The sequence below is a fragment of the Varanus komodoensis genome, unplaced genomic scaffold (assembly GCF_004798865.1).
Source record: "Varanus komodoensis strain SLA01 unplaced genomic scaffold, ASM479886v1 scaffold6_2, whole genome shotgun sequence".
Taxonomy (NCBI): Eukaryota; Metazoa; Chordata; class Lepidosauria; order Squamata; family Varanidae; genus Varanus; species Varanus komodoensis.
In genome coordinates, this window is record NW_025336346.1 from 5,750,254 (window position 1) to 5,763,757 (window position 13,504).

The following is a 13,504-nucleotide window of genomic DNA, read 5'->3' on the forward strand; positions in this document are numbered from 1 at the left end:
TAATTAAATGCACAAACACCAGTAGGAATTCAAAAAACTGCGCTGGTGTATCCCACTGATATGAAAGCTTATGCTAGCTCAGAACCTTTCTTAACACAGCCTGACTTCCCATAAACTACAGCTGAAATAAACCAACCATAAACAATTCCCCCCACTTCAAAATAATGTATAAGTTTAGGTCCCAGGTACTTGTTATGCCATCTTCTCTCGCATCAGTTTGTCCATGCACTTAAGAGTGTCACCTGAGGCCTTTCTCTGGGCAGCCCATCTGCGATGCCCTTGGCAGGGAGCATTGCCTGCTGCCTTCACTACTGTTGTTAGGACCCCGGGGAAAATATTTCTTTATTCCCAACTTTTAGGAACTAAGTTTTAAGAATCAGTGCCAGCTAACGTACTGACTGGAACTGAGCATTTTCATAGTATGCCATTTTATGTAACATAAGAACATAAGAAAAGCCATGCTGGATCAGACCAAAGGTCCATCTGGTCCAACACTCTATATACATGGTGGCAACCAGCTGCCCACTGGATCCCTCAAGCAGGACAGGTGCAAACCTCCTTCTGCAGAAGTTCCTCAGCACCTGGTGTATGCAGGCAGGCCACCTCTGGCAAAGGAGGCAGCACACAGACAGAAAGGCTAGTAGCCATTGATAGCTTCCTCCCTCGTGGATCTGTCCAATCCCTTTTTAAAGCCATCCAGATTGGCATCCTTCACCACTTCCCATGGCAGCAAATTCCATTGTTTAACTACATGTTGTGTAAAGAAGTACTTCCCTTTATCTGCCCGAAACCTCCCACCAATCCGCTTTGTGGAATGACCCCAGGTTCGAGTGTTATGGGAGAGGGAGAAAAATGTCTCCCCTTCAACTTTCTCCACACCATGCATTATTTTGAACACCTACATCATGTCTTCCCTAACTCAGCTCTTTTCTAAGCTAAACCATCCCAATTGTTGTAGCCACTCTTCATAGGGGAGCTGCTCCAGCCCCCTGATCATCTTATTAATTCTCACTTCATTTTCAGGCTCAACATTAAATGCTGGTGCTAACCTATAAAGTTCCTCTCAGCTTGGGGCCACAGTATTTGTGGCAGTGCCACTTCCCATATATTCCTACCAGAACTCTGAGTGTCATCAGAAGGCCTGCTCAAGACCAGAACTTTCAGTAGTGGTCCCTTCAGTAACACTCCCCTAAAATGTTTGCATGGGCGCCTACCTTTTTATCTTTCTGGTGCTGGGCAAATAACTTTTGTTTGCTCTCAGTCCTACTAATTCTCTTGTTTTTCTGCTGTTTTAGTAGTTTTGTCTGTGTAGTATTTTTAGAGTTTCTTATGGTGCTTCTGTTACTTTTTGTTGCCTTCAATTTCAGTTTTAATTATTTTATTGAGAAAACTTCAATGATTACATGGTATATACACATAATAATAACTACTACTTTTATATATGTGGGCTTTACGTGTTTATGTGTGACTGCATGTCACACTCACAGTTATTGGTTGTAAAGTGACTAATACACACATGCAGGATGTAAACTATGTCAGTGAATAGGTCCCATGGGTTAGAAAATACCCCAAATGTACGAAAACAGAAAGTACCTTGATTGGTTCGATTTCAAACAAAAAAAGGTTACCTTATTATGTGCAACTATTTCTTTGTAGACTTTATAATAAATTGCAGCAACTCAGTTTCACATTATCTATACTTTACCATGCCCCAGGACATCATCTGTAGGTAGGAGTGCTTTTCCTGGAATTGGTTTCCGGTCTTGAGATTCAGGCTCTATCCCCAATAAAAGCCATTCTTTTGGAGTCCTGCAATCATACTCTTCATCATCAAAAATCTAAACAAGCAACAAGTGAGACATGAATCCTTCACTGAAGCAATATCTGGGCTGCAATCTAGAGGAACCACTTTGCATATCCAAGTATATCTGCATATACCCCAGGACTCTTTCATTTTCTCCATCTGAATGTTGCTTCTTGTACACTTCAGACACTGATCCACCAATCAGAAGATCCACCAATTTGTATGCTGGCTTGGAGGGAAGGGGTATGGAGGCCATGGTAGGAGGAGTGTGTGTATACATTACTCTTCAGTCTTTGGATCCTGTAGAAGACATTCTGCATATTGTTGGATCAACATTTCCTCCGACTTCTGGGGGAATGGTGACTTGATGAAACAGCAGTGAATGTTACTGCTTTGTGCCTTATCATGTTTGGGTGATTATAAATCCCCCTGAGGGGTGTTTACCTCTCTAAATGGCAGGTGAACATCAAGACTCTCAGTCTGCAGCTCTGATTTCATTGAGATGGCCTGATAAGGTAATACTGGAAACAGTAAACGAAGTCCACCGCCCCCAACACCACACTTACTCTTTTTCCTTTTCTTTTCATCTTTCTTTTAGTTTTATTATTTCTTTGTATATTATGACATTTCCTTTGCCAAGAGAATAGCACACCAATTTGATGCAGCTTGAACTCTTAAGGCATGTTCATTTGCATATTCTGAAGGGACTTGAAACGGATAATCTTTTGTTGATAGATGGTGTTTTTTTGTAAAACTGTTTAACATCTCTAATCCAGAACTAAGCATTATGACCTTGGCTGAAGCTCACTGCAGTGGAAGAGATGGTTCTCTCCCCCTTCCTCACCATTTTTAAGGGAGTTGCTGGTTGTTTGAGCGGGGTGATTTTTTGTTAATGTTTTTGATCTAAACTATACACGACTGGCTCTAAGAAACAATTATATCTCCTGATGGGACATGGGGTTTTTTTCACTGGTCCTGGCCCCCTTTAAGAATAAAACATTAATAATCCTAAAAAAAAAAGAACAAACATGATGTACTATAAGAAGAAGACCATTAGTTCCACCTATTGGTCCTGAAGAAGATTGGAAGTCAAGGCCCCTTGCTATGAAAGTTGGAACAGTGCCTCTTCTAACAAACTAATTCAAAGTAATATTTTAATAGAGATAGAATGAGACTAATAATTTTAATATTGTTAGAAGGCTTACTAACTAGCATTATCCATTTGGGTCTTTTGTCCTTTTTCTCCCCCCCCCCTTATCTTTTCCTTGTCCGTCCGTCCATCTGTCCTTCCTTCCTTCTTGACTCCACTCCCCTAACACTTCTGCCTTAAGGTGTACTGTCAAATTGTAGTTTACTTATAGGTATGAAGAAATGTGTGAAGTGGAAGTGTGGAGAAGCAGAGAAGAAGAGAAGAATTAAAGCGAGAAGGAAATCTGAATTAGATGCTGGAAAGCTGATGACAGATCTGAAAAGAGATAGTTGTCTGAGCTCCTTAGACTAAATTTTAGAGAGAGAATGACATTATCAATTAATATTAATGCACTGAATTGTTCTTTTAAGAGAATCAAAGCAGTTTTTCACAAGTCTTAAAAATATAGTGTCAGAGAGCCTTTCAGGGAATATGTCAGAGTTAGGATTGGAGTTGGTTCTGGATGATCACTGGAGCACTCAACAATTGAGGAATGGAGAAATGGATTGGTGGAGTATGCTATTCAGAAGATTGTTAGAAGAATGCGCAGCAGGATAAGTGGATCTGAGGTGTTTAAAAATGTTAGGGGAAGCTGCGGAACATATGAAGTGACTGGAGGATCTGTTGTTGTATAGATTAATGGGTTTTTTTTTAAAAAAATACATTCTTATGGACTGTTGATGGATAGATTCCAAGGGCTGAGTGTACTGGTTGGATCTCTATCTGCATCTGTATTCCCTTGGCAATTTTTGTCTTGCTTTCAAAATAAAGAAAAAGAAAGAGAAGAAGGAAAAAAATATTTCTTCCAAAGCCTAAATCCCTTCTTCTCCAAACATATCTCGCTTCTGTTAAACACCATTCTTAAAGCCATGTCTACTCTCAACAATGCCCTGGCTATTTTTAATGTCTCTCCAATACTACACATAATCTATAAAAGCAATTTCCAGATGGTAGTTTGGTATACATAGAATATTTGAAGCAAGGTCTCCATCTTGCTAACAAATGCAATGGATGGGTCTGCTTTATTGAAGGCTCGAGAACCTCTGAAGACAGACAACAATGAAAGCCCTGTCTTACCTGTAATGGGAGATAAAGGGGGAAAAGTGGGTCTTTTCTTTGCTCAATAGTTGGCATATTGGCAGGGTCCTGGTGTCTTGGCATCAATTCATTGGAATCTATCCCTGCTTCTTCTAAAAGTTGAGTGATATCTAGGCTCAGATATAATCGTTTCCTCCTAGTTAAATAAGATTAAATGGTTCATATTTATATGATCCCTCCTTGATTCAACTGTTTTTCATAAGTTTCAATAAATACCTCATATACCAAAATGGATAGTACAATACCTCAAGTGCAACAACACTTCCTAAAACACAGGGAAAGTAATGGAATTTCAATAGACTCCTGAGTGATACTAAGCGCTGGGAGCCAACACATATCCATAACTCCTTGCTAATGATATGCCAAATTGCTTCTGGTATCCTATGCCAAACTGTATCTCTCTTATAATTAGACACAACTAGACACAAGGCTTTTCTATATTATGATTTCCCCCTAAATGCAACTAGCAATGTCAAATGTAGTTTGAAAAGCATTTCACTCTGATCAGTATCTACACCCATTAACATCAATCACAGTTTATTCTGTTGATTTATTTACTTGACTATCCCTCTGCTAACAAAGGGATAGGCCAACACTATCAGCTTCTGGACAGTCCAATGGGCCAATACTTTCAGAGGCAGGCAACGGCTCACCCTGTTACTTAGTGGAACAAATTCATGCATGTCTATCATTATGTAATCCTTTCTCTCCAAACCTCATAAGGGCGTAAGAAGAGTCATGCTGCATTAAACCAAAGGCATTTCTTGCACCAAGGATTCTGTTCCCACAGTGGTCCCACAAACAGAATGTGAGTGTTAGACTTAACTTCCATGAAGACTACAACTCTGTGGGAAAGGCTACATTAAATCCCAAGCATTTTGTAGCCAAATCCTATGCAAAATTAGCCGTACCTACATCCACTGCAAGCAATGGGTTTGACCAGATCTCTCTTTGCAGAGGACAGCAGCCTCACAAGCTGACACTATACATGGTGAGAGAATTCCAATCCACCAGCCCCCCCACCCCAACAAGTCTCTCCCTCCCTCCCTGATGGAAAGGTGAAGGATGCACAAAGATCGCTGCATCAAGGAGCCTGGAGCCTCGAAAGATGAAGAGCAAGGGAGGCGAGTTCTTTCTGCTGCCTCAGGCATGAGAAGCTCCCTTTCTTCACTACTGTTCAGCTGTTTCCTCAGCAGCGGGGGATGGAGGGGAATGGGAAACCCTACAAAGTACAGATTCCTACCCACCGCTGCTGCTCAGCTAAGCAGCAGTGAAAAGAGAGCCACTTTGTCAACTCAGCTCACTGCTTTGGTGCTCAGAGTGGAGCAGTATATTCCTGCCTCATTGGCCCACTCAGTTTCCTCACTGCAAGTTCATAAACTGGTTAGACTGGCACATCAGGGGCAGAGCCCTGTTTCACCAGCCCAGTCAGCTGTGTGTACATGTGATGGGACTGGGGTGGGGGGGGCAAAGAAGGAGAAAGGGAAAGAGGATGAATGTGTATAAATGTGTTTGTATGGATGAACAAGAATCTGGCCCTGCCCAGATTCCTGCCCATGGAAAGTTAGCCAGATCAAATTGCAACCCTCCTTATCTTTGCTGCACAGCTTGTTCATCTCAATAGGCTCAGTACAGGTAGGGGTACCTAATGGTCAATAGGACTGGGCTTAAATTTATACAAAAGCTCAGTGACTACACAGTCAAATATAAAGTCTGAAGTGTTCAAATTGTGAATAAGCACTTTATCTCATCCTTGCCAGCAAAGATAAGAGCCAGAGTGGTGGTGTGGCTAGAGTGGTGGTTTCGGGACCTGGGAGGACCTTGTTCTAGTCCTCACTTGGTACCAAACTCACAGACTCTCAGCCTGACCTACCTCACAGGGTTCTTGTGAGGATAAAATGGAGCTAGGCCACCTTCAGTTCCTCTCAGGAGTTAAAAAGACAGGATATAAATGCAATTTATTACTACTACTCACAACAACAATTACCTCTCAATTGCAATCTTGCGAGGGCATTGCCCTGGGAGCACCTCAAAGGGAATTTGTACTTTGGGCTTATATGCTTGCAGAGGAAAATCTGACTCCTGGATAATCTCTGAAGTTGCTCCTATTCGTTGGTTATCCAAGATAAGCCCAATATTCTCAGGTGTATTGAATGTTGTGACTAGCAAGAAACAAAGTTGAGAAAATGTTGTTTGTTTATTTTGGTTTCACCTTGTAGCAGCAAAAATATTTGCTACAGATATATAGAACATTGTATATGTGATGAGAAAAGGTTTCTGCTTGGATGGCATATGAGTGCTTTTAAACTTTTTTCTCAGCACCATAAGAGCCATTGCAGTGCAGTGGTTAGTGTGGGAATGGATTCAAGTCCCCTCTCAGCCAGGAAGATCACTGGATGACACTGGCTCATCCACTCTCTAAGTCTCAACTACCTGAAAAAAATATTGTGGGGAGAAAATGTCCATGCTTACCTGTCTGTAATCCATCCAGAGACATTGATTATTGGGCAAATTAGAAATGTAATAAATAGATAAATTTATGAGAAATGAATGCTGTACATTTCCTGATAGCTTCCACTTGGCTCCTTCTAGTAGGAAGGAGCAGCTAATGTAACCAGATGTGACCAAGAAACAAAAAAATCATGCTACATCTAAACCAGGATTCCTAGTTTGTCAGTTCCTGAACAAACAGCATGTGAAGACAGGATCTGTAGTTTCTTTCCAAGTCTTGGGTTTTCTAGAGTTACTTATGCAGAAGTAATCAGGCTGTATGCATGACTACTGCTCATGAACAATGAGGTAGCATTGTCCAGGATTCTAGCCTATTATTAAATGCAAATTTATTTATTTATTTATGTAAAACATTTCTATGCCACCCCCATCGCAACAAAGCCTCGGGGCGGCTCACAAAGGATACATAAATACATAAATAATAACAATATACCAATTAAAAAATTGTTTAAAAACCCCCGGTGCATTCTCGGCTAAAAATTTAAAATCCTATTAATTCAAATAATTTAACAATTAAAATAAGTTTTAAATAAAAAGGTCTTAGCCTGGCGCCAAAAAGCAAATAACGACGGCGCCAGGCAGACCTCTCTGGGGAGCGCATTCCATAGATGGGGCGCCACCGCAGAGAAAGCCCTCCTCTGGGTACTCACTCTCCTACTATCATTCACAGAGGGTTCCTGGAGGTGACTAGGTATGCAGGTGTCTGGCATAGGTCATGTTCAGAATCTGTCTTAAGTTTTTCAGTCCCACACATTTTAAACAGTCATACTATATACAAAAATAAGTGTGAAGATATAAGAGGGCAGTGACCAGTAGAAGGGTCTTTTCAGCAGTAGAATCCCATTTGTGGAACATGCTCCCCAAAGTGGTATGCTTGGTGCTATCTCTGCTTTCATTTTTATTTTCCAGATATTGTAATAGATAAGAGCTAGTTTCAATGCTCTTTTTATTATTGTTGTTGCTGTGCCTTGTGCTGATCCTATGGGTTGCTGATGCTGTTATATTGGTTTTATTGGTTATTGTGTTATTTAAATGATATTTTTTGTTGTTTCTGTGTTTTTAAAGTTTGTAAACCTCCCAGAGAGTCTTTGGGCTATGGGCCAATATAATATTGACAGTATCTCCCATATCCCAAACCAAAACAACAAGCTCTATGTCCCACCCTTTTACTGCCAAGCTTCCTGACCAAACCAAACTGTTTGGCTTTCTCAGCTTTCTTTCCACTCACAGTTAAGAGTTTAACCACTCCTCAGACACCTTAAGTATGGCTACCACTCTCTTACTGAGACAATCTGCAGGTGTTCATTCTTCCCTTCTTCTACTTGACTGCTCTGCTGCTTTTGACACTGCCAATGATCAATCATACTTTCCAATGTTTTCTATTGTTGGTTCCAGTACCTCAACTTTTATCCCTTTTTCTCACCAAGAAATAGGGATAAAAATTGAGGTACCTTTTTGATGATGATGAGAGTGCCTTTTTGTGTCTGTTTACCTTTCGGTGTGTGCTCCTCAAGCTCTGACTGTTTCAATAAGTCCTTGTATACGCTGGGACCAGCACATACATCCTAAAATTGAACACACAAATCATATCAAGGAAAAGACACAGAAACAGAGAATTCTGTATGTGCAAAATAGAATTTTGTCATATAAGGAGAACAGGAACATACAATTATTTTATTTATTATATTTCCATCCTGACTTTATTATCTGGTGATCTAGAAGTTTGCATGACAGCAAACAGATTGCAAAGAAGATAGGGCACCTAACATGAAATCCAGTGCTTTATGCATGGAAATCATAATGCATCTGGAGAGAGACCCAATAATCAGCGGGGGTGGGGGGATTTCTTTTGTGATCCTTGATGTTGTAAACCAGTCTCCACCCATTTTTATGAGTTACAAGTCCCCCCCCCTCACCTCCATTCTATTGGCTGTAATAAATGTATTTGAAACTTTTGTCCAAGTCACTCTGCTGCGGCCAGTTTTAAGAACAAAGTCATTCAACTAATAAAAAAACCACCCAAAATATATGGATTGCTACTTGCATAGACATTAACTAAATTCTTTCCTTAGAGCATTAAAATGTGGTAAAAGAAGGCTGGAAACCCAGGAAAAGATTCTCCCTAGGAATGAAAAATAGGTAAAGTGGGAAAGACACCCAGCAGGGATTCAGCAAAAAATGGAATAGAAAAATATGATGCTGCAAAGAAATGGGACCTCCTCTCTCTGTGTATTCTTAAAATACGTTTTCACCTCTCTTTTTCAGTAAACACATAAAATACATCCCTTTGACTTTCTTTTCCTCAGGTGCCAGAAGATGTTATCTATACAGGACCTAGTGGACACCCAACAATAGAAAGAGAAGTTAAGTTCTATACACTTACCCCCAAAAGATCTGAGGCTCCCGGTGCAAGGATATCTGAGTAAAATCCCCGTTCTTTCACCACTGGGTATTTCCGATTGCTTAATCTGGAGGAAGTATCTGCTGAGTTTGAGCTGGGGCCCGGAGTAGAATCTGTTGCCTGACTGTTGGGGCAAGGGAGACAGGGGCTCCTTTCCTGCCTGGCTTTATCCATCTTGTTCTTTGATCTCACCAATCAAAGAAAGGGGCTGTGATGCACTCCTTCACATCATGCAGAGGGAAAAGAATCATCATCAGTATCTATATTGTAGAAGTAGAGAATGTCCCAGCTTTGAATATTTTCTGCTCATCCAGGCCTGGTAAGAAAGTAGCCATGTTTGTGTTGAGAATGGCAATAAGTAGATATTCTTAGGAAGACTCAGAATGTAGTAAATCACACTTATCTGTGATAATGAATGGTGGAGTCTGTGTCTGTTATATCTCACATTTTGGCACAAGATGAAATCTGTGCCTGTCGTAAATTAGCATCAGAGCATGCAGATAAATGTTTAACCAGAAAATACTATTTAAGAGAAGAGTTTTTCTTTGTGGGGAGAGATACTTGTTGCTTTCAGGACACCTTGTCAGTTTCAGTTCTCTCTCCTGCAATTGCCAGTGTGGATGCTTCACTTAAAACTGCTTACTGAGATAAGCCTAAATGCAGAGTCAAGTTCCACTTCTTGTACCCTATTGTCAAGAGCCTCCAATGTTCAGGACAAGTTGTTAATCAGATGAGAAAGAAAGTGCCCCTGTACATGCTAGAAAGCATGCTCGTTTAATCTTTGAGATGAGATTGGGGAGTGAGCTGTTGAAGTCCACTGGAAGCTTTAACCCTGAACTAGGTGCTCTTCACAAGGTCCCAGATATATTAGAGGCTAGCTAAGTTAAGGGTACCTTCTTTAGAGTATGTCCTCAAGGGATCCTCCTCTGCAGACTGTGATTCCAGTGCCTCAAAATAATTTATAAAACAGAATCACAGATATTGGTAAATCGAAACATAATTGCAATAATGTAAAATATGTATATCACCTTGCCACATAACCTAATTTGAAACTATATCATGTTTCCTTAGATAGGCACCAACCTGATGTTAAAGTAATTATATTTCATGTGAATCCCTGCAGAATAGCAGTAACAGAAGACAGAAAGTGAGACAGGAGATTAAGGTACTGAACATATAAAGTTATGCATTAGACTACTAGTTCATCTAGTCCATTGTTGCCTAGTGCTGCTGTACAAGATCTCATACAAGGTCTTTTTGGCCGCACTTCTCAACTGGGATCCACTCAGCTAGAGATAACACGGATAGGGCAACAGATGTGCATGAAAAGAGTGAGCACTATTCTTCAGCTAGTAAATTCCGATGCAAACAGAATATCCCACGCTCAGCATGCAAGGGCCAAGCCTTTCCAATAACAAAAGATTCTGGGACTTGCTCCGGAGAAGGACTGGTTCAAATCCTCATCAACTCCAGCTAAAAGATCTTAGTTTAGGAAAGAACTCTGCCTACTGCAAGGCTGGAGAAACTGTAGCCCTCCAGATGTAATTGGACCTGAAGAACACCTGATGGTCAGATGAGAGAATACAGGGCTAGATGAACTGATGACCTCAGTCAGTATAAAAGACATGCACACGGAAGGGTAACCACCAGCCTAACAACTAATTGATAGATCACACATCATGAGACAGGGTTTGTGTTATTCGGTGTAATGTTATCTAAGGAGAAAGCTCAAAAATATATGGAGAGCTATTATCTTCTTAAACAGCAGAGGCATCCTCGAACTGCATCCAACAACAGGCTGCAAAGTATCACATGATGACAAAATATTTTAGGTTTGTACAACTGCAGAGTGGCTATCTTGACTAACCTTGCTAGATGTTGTGCCCCAGCCAACGTTCCCCAATTATCCTCACTGGCTCAGCTTGCCCTGTCCTAAGGAGTCAGCAACCTTCACATAAGCCTTTGACTGCTGTTCAGTTAGTTCAGGGTTTCTGCTCCCCCACCAACAAGCCATGACACCTGGGATCAGGTGACAGCAAGGCTAATTAGAGAACTTTGGCTGGCATGTGTGGCACGGGGAAATAAGCCACCATAGCTCATTTCCCTCATTGCAATAGTTCAAACTTGCAACATGTCTCAAACCCATCTTAATTTTTACATGCTGAACCAACTGACAATCATCCTACATTCAAGTTTTGCCTTCACTAGATGCAGATACCTCATCCGTGTATTAATGTATTGTTTGTGCTGAATCATCCTTCCAGTATATCTCTCTGGCAACAGACAGCCGAATTTCTCCTCATATTATTAGTCTGTCTAAATGCATGACATATTTTATCATAAGCCATTAATTATATTATAAAATATCAAATATGACAGAAACCTCTTCCATTATAAATTGAAATCATCCAAAATAGACACAGACCCAGTTTAAGACAAAACAAATAGGGTCTTTACAAGAATACTTATGATACATACACCATAAAGTCCAGAATAGTTAAAAGACAGTTTAAAAACAGACAAACAAAAAACTTCACAACATCATAAATACTGAAGAGTTTGATTTCAGCTTCTTTGCTAATTAAAATAAACTGAAAAAAAATGTGCAGGAGGAGCCTTTTTGTTTAGTTATCTGGTTGTTGCTTTTTTTCCTTGGGTGATCTCATCCCACAACTTCTATTCAGCTGTCAGGTTAAATGTAAGCACAAGCAATTATTATGAGCTTCGTATCCAAGCTAGATAAAGATACTTATGTAAATGATGATGTTAATTAAGTGCTGCCCTCAGCATTCTGGCAAGAGGCTAATGGCGCCTTTTCTTGTGCAAAATTTAGCCCCCAAAGCTATTCTTTATGTGCCCAGTCTAACCTCTCACAGCAAGAACATTCCTGATTGGCTGCAGCTACCACATATGGATGGCTGCACCATAGTGGGATGGCATCCGCGAATAATAAGGCTTGGTGATCAGTGACTGAGCAGATGCTATATTGTAATTATGAAGGTGAAATGGCAGTGAAAAACCAGGCATGAGCAAAATCTACATACCTTAAAGGGGTCAGCTTAATCTGTTCTGTGCTGGCTCAGCAAGTTAGAACTTTCCCCAAGTAACTGCCACATTGCACTCTGTTCTCTAAGGGATGCTCTCATCTAAATGATTAAACAGTGACTTTCCCCGTTCTCTATTTGTGCTCATTTCCACCCAGCACCAGTTGTGCTGTGTTAAGTCCACATTTAAGAGGAAGGACATAAGGGTTTCCTTTTTGCAGGGGGAAGGGGCAACCTACCCTTTCTGCTTCTTTACTGTGTGGAAAACAGACGTGGCCACTCTTGTGCTAGAGAGAGGGGAAAATACAACCATTGCAGAATCGGCAGAGGCTTATGTTAGTTTTTGTTAGTTTGGGAGGCTTATGAAATGTCAAGGTATTGATGAGATGGAAAACTGCATGTTTTTAGTCTTTTTCATTTCGTTAAAGAGCAGAATTATTTTTCTTTTATAGACCACAATACTTGTAGAAGAAAAATAAATATAGAAATACATTTGAAAGAGAACCATAACAGATTACAGAATGGACTGGACACCGAAGAAGGAAGAGTATTTTTTTTCGAGTGATAGCTCAGATCGCTGTAGACTCTATACAGCCCCATTTGGCTGCTGTTCTTGTTGCCATGTGCTGTTAAGTTGTCTCCAGCTTATGGCAACCTTACAAATGAATACCCTCCAAAATGTCCTGTCTTGCTCAGGGCATAAAAGCGACGGTCTAGCTCAGCTATTGCAAATTCAAGGTTGTGACTTCTTTTATGGAGCTGATCCATCTCATGTTTGGTCTTTTTCTTCTTCTGCCTTTGACTTCCCCTGGCCTGATGGGCTTTCTCCAGTGAGTCTTGGCTTCCCATGAGGTACCCCAAGTATGACAACTTCAGTTTTGTCATTTTTGCTTCCAAGCCCCATTCTCCCCTGCACTAACTGTGACATGAAACATTAGACTAGGGCTGTTGGGGTGGAGATCATGGAGATTACATTTTCCAGCAAATTTATATTGAGACCAGCATTTTGGGAAGATGCAGGAAGAATTCTCACCAGGGGGAAGAAAAGCTGGATTTCCCATAACAAATTTGTAAGAAGGGTGCATTTCTTACATTGCAAATCTATGGTTCACAAAGCTATAAAATTTATCTTTTAAAACTAGCATTTCCCAAATGTCTGACAGCAAAACCATATTTCTATTCTGAATTCAAATTGAGAGCATACATATACACATACCTATAGCACATTTCAGTGGTAAAGTTTTCTCATGGTGATTGGGACCCACCCTCATGTTTTAGAAAGTAGCATCATGTCCACAGATCCATTGAGGCTGGCATCAGCTCTCTACCATTTCCAAGTGTTTAACTGGGAGCCTTCTGGACATGCCCTGAGCAGTACCACAGTCCTTCTGCAAAAGGTTTCCATTTGAATCACTGTTCTGAGTATGCCTTTGGATTAGGAACCAATCCTGGACTAG

At 40.6% G+C, this 13,504-nt stretch overlaps 1 protein-coding gene across 1 annotated transcript in view; it reads right to left on the minus strand.

Moving 5' to 3' along the window:
- Nucleotides 1–9,177, minus strand: part of DNAH1 (dynein axonemal heavy chain 1) — a 134,316-nt gene extending 125,139 nt beyond the window's left edge. The window contains exons 1-5 of the mRNA XM_044451247.1: nt 8,986–9,177; nt 8,095–8,167; nt 6,079–6,253; nt 4,071–4,227; nt 1,706–1,838 (exon numbers count right to left, since the gene is read on the minus strand). Coding sequence (XP_044307182.1) covers nt 1,706–1,838; nt 4,071–4,227; nt 6,079–6,253; nt 8,095–8,167; nt 8,986–9,177 — 730 coding nt within the window. The remainder of the gene's footprint in view (nt 1–1,705; nt 1,839–4,070; nt 4,228–6,078; nt 6,254–8,094; nt 8,168–8,985) is intronic.
- Between the last annotated feature and the right edge of the window lie 4,327 nt (nt 9,178–13,504).